General features: G+C 48.9%; 1 protein-coding gene across 1 annotated transcript in view; it reads right to left on the bottom strand.

The window, feature by feature from the left end:
- Positions 1-452: 452 nt before the first annotated feature.
- Positions 453-1717, bottom strand: part of KNSTRN (kinetochore-localized astrin/SPAG5 binding protein) — a 4708-nt gene continuing 3443 nt past the window's right edge. The window contains exons 7-8 of the mRNA XM_009333862.1: positions 1499-1573; positions 453-584 (exon numbers count right to left, since the gene is read on the bottom strand). Coding sequence (XP_009332137.1) covers positions 453-584; positions 1499-1573 — 207 coding nt within the window. The remainder of the gene's footprint in view (positions 585-1498; positions 1574-1717) is intronic.

Genomic DNA, 1717 nt, shown 5'->3' with positions numbered 1-1717 from the left:
CCCGCCCCGCCGCCCGCCTCTCCGGTGGGGCCCGGAAAGGGGAGGGAGGCAGAGGTCAGCGGCAGCAAGGGGGCGGCGCTGCCGGGGGGAAATAACAGCGCATGTCCCCGTCCTCCGGGTAGGTTTAATGGGTTAAAGACACCGATAGTTACAACGCCCCGACAGGCTGGAAGGGCCGAGCCGTTCTCCAGCGAGGCGCGCAGCCAGAGAGCCCGGGCGAGGCCCCGGCGGACGCGGGAAGAGCAACAGGAGCTACGAGTGCCTGACACCGCTACCGCTCCTTCCCAGCCCTGTCCCACCCCCGGCAGGCGCTGTCCCACCGGAGAGCGCAGCGACCTGCTCGTCGTTTTAAGACCACCTCGCACGAGAACTAGGTTTGCAAAGCAGAGACGATCGAACTAGGAGTAAAACATCAAAAAAAAAAAAAAGACAGTCGAGTCCATCCTCGCGCCTCACATAGCCAGGAGCAGCTCCAACTCGTCAAGTACTGCTGAACATTCCTTAATTTCCACTTGAAAGGAGGAATGCTTCTCCAGGGACCGGCATCGCCCTTCTTCTGCCGATTTCCACTTAGCCATCGCTGCCTGCGCGGAGAAGTTGGTGTACAGTACATTTTACTAACACAGAAGTACCGAACAGCAAAGCCAAGTTCTATAAAGCAGCTCCAACTAAAGCACTTGAACTCTTCAGCAGGGTCTTACCTGCTAAACTAAGATTAGTCTAGCCTGACTGGGATGTCTTTTACCTTTGTTCCTTGAGGAAAATGGCAATTCATCTGTGACCAAAGTTTAGGAAGTCTTATATAATAGCGCTCTCGTTAATTACCTCTCAAACTTCTTACCGAGAATTGTAGAACTATAAAACTCAATGACTATTCTGGTCAGTATATAGACAAAACAATATTATTGAAGCTGCTTGTGCTTGCACACTTCTTCATTCCCAGAGAGACCACCTGAGGTCATTGGTCCGCAACACTCTCCAAGTTAGATCAAGTCTTCCAAATTCCAGCATAACAGCCGGACTGGCAGATCAGTCTTCTGCCAGTGGTGCTTACAACCACCTGCAACAGTCTTAAAACTCTCTCTTGAGTCTACTCTACTTAAAGCTCTCCTGGTCTAAGCTGAGACAGCTCCATTTCCAGGACTGACATCCGTCTTTGGAACTGATTCAGTCTAACCTGAAAGCTATCAGTCATTAATAGCACTTTCATCTTTGACCTGGTTTCAAGTTCAATGGTATACGATTCAAATTGAAATGTCCGAGATGAGAACTAACATTGCCCCAACATAAACTTTGCTTTAAGCCCTCTATTTAGGAGGGGGGTAACACATACAGTTTCCTTAACGCACATATAACGACAGACGAGTCACACTGCAGGCTTTCACTGTAGCTCGTTTAGAGAACAGAGCAGCACCGGGAGAGGCAGAACAACCTTCAGAATCTCACTCAGCACCACGCGCTCATTACCTGGTTGAGTCTGAAAAAGTCACAGTCTTACCTGAAGCACATCCTTTTCTTTTGCAGCCATTTGATTAAATAGCCTCAATTCTTCTATGAGCTTCTCAGTTAACAGCTGAGGAGCCAAAGGAAAACAGTTTAATATAATGCAAATGAATGCAAGTCTCAGCAGCTGTTTCCACAACACCAGTAGGAAAGGGCAGTAGCACGCAGACCTCCCAAAGCCCATTTAACTCCCATTGCTATTTCAAAATTTCTT

Source organism: Pygoscelis adeliae, unplaced genomic scaffold (assembly GCF_000699105.1).
Source record: "Pygoscelis adeliae isolate BGI_AS28 unplaced genomic scaffold, ASM69910v1 Scaffold420, whole genome shotgun sequence".
Taxonomy (NCBI): domain Eukaryota; kingdom Metazoa; phylum Chordata; class Aves; order Sphenisciformes; family Spheniscidae; genus Pygoscelis; species Pygoscelis adeliae.
This window is presented reverse-complemented; position numbering and strand designations above follow the sequence as displayed.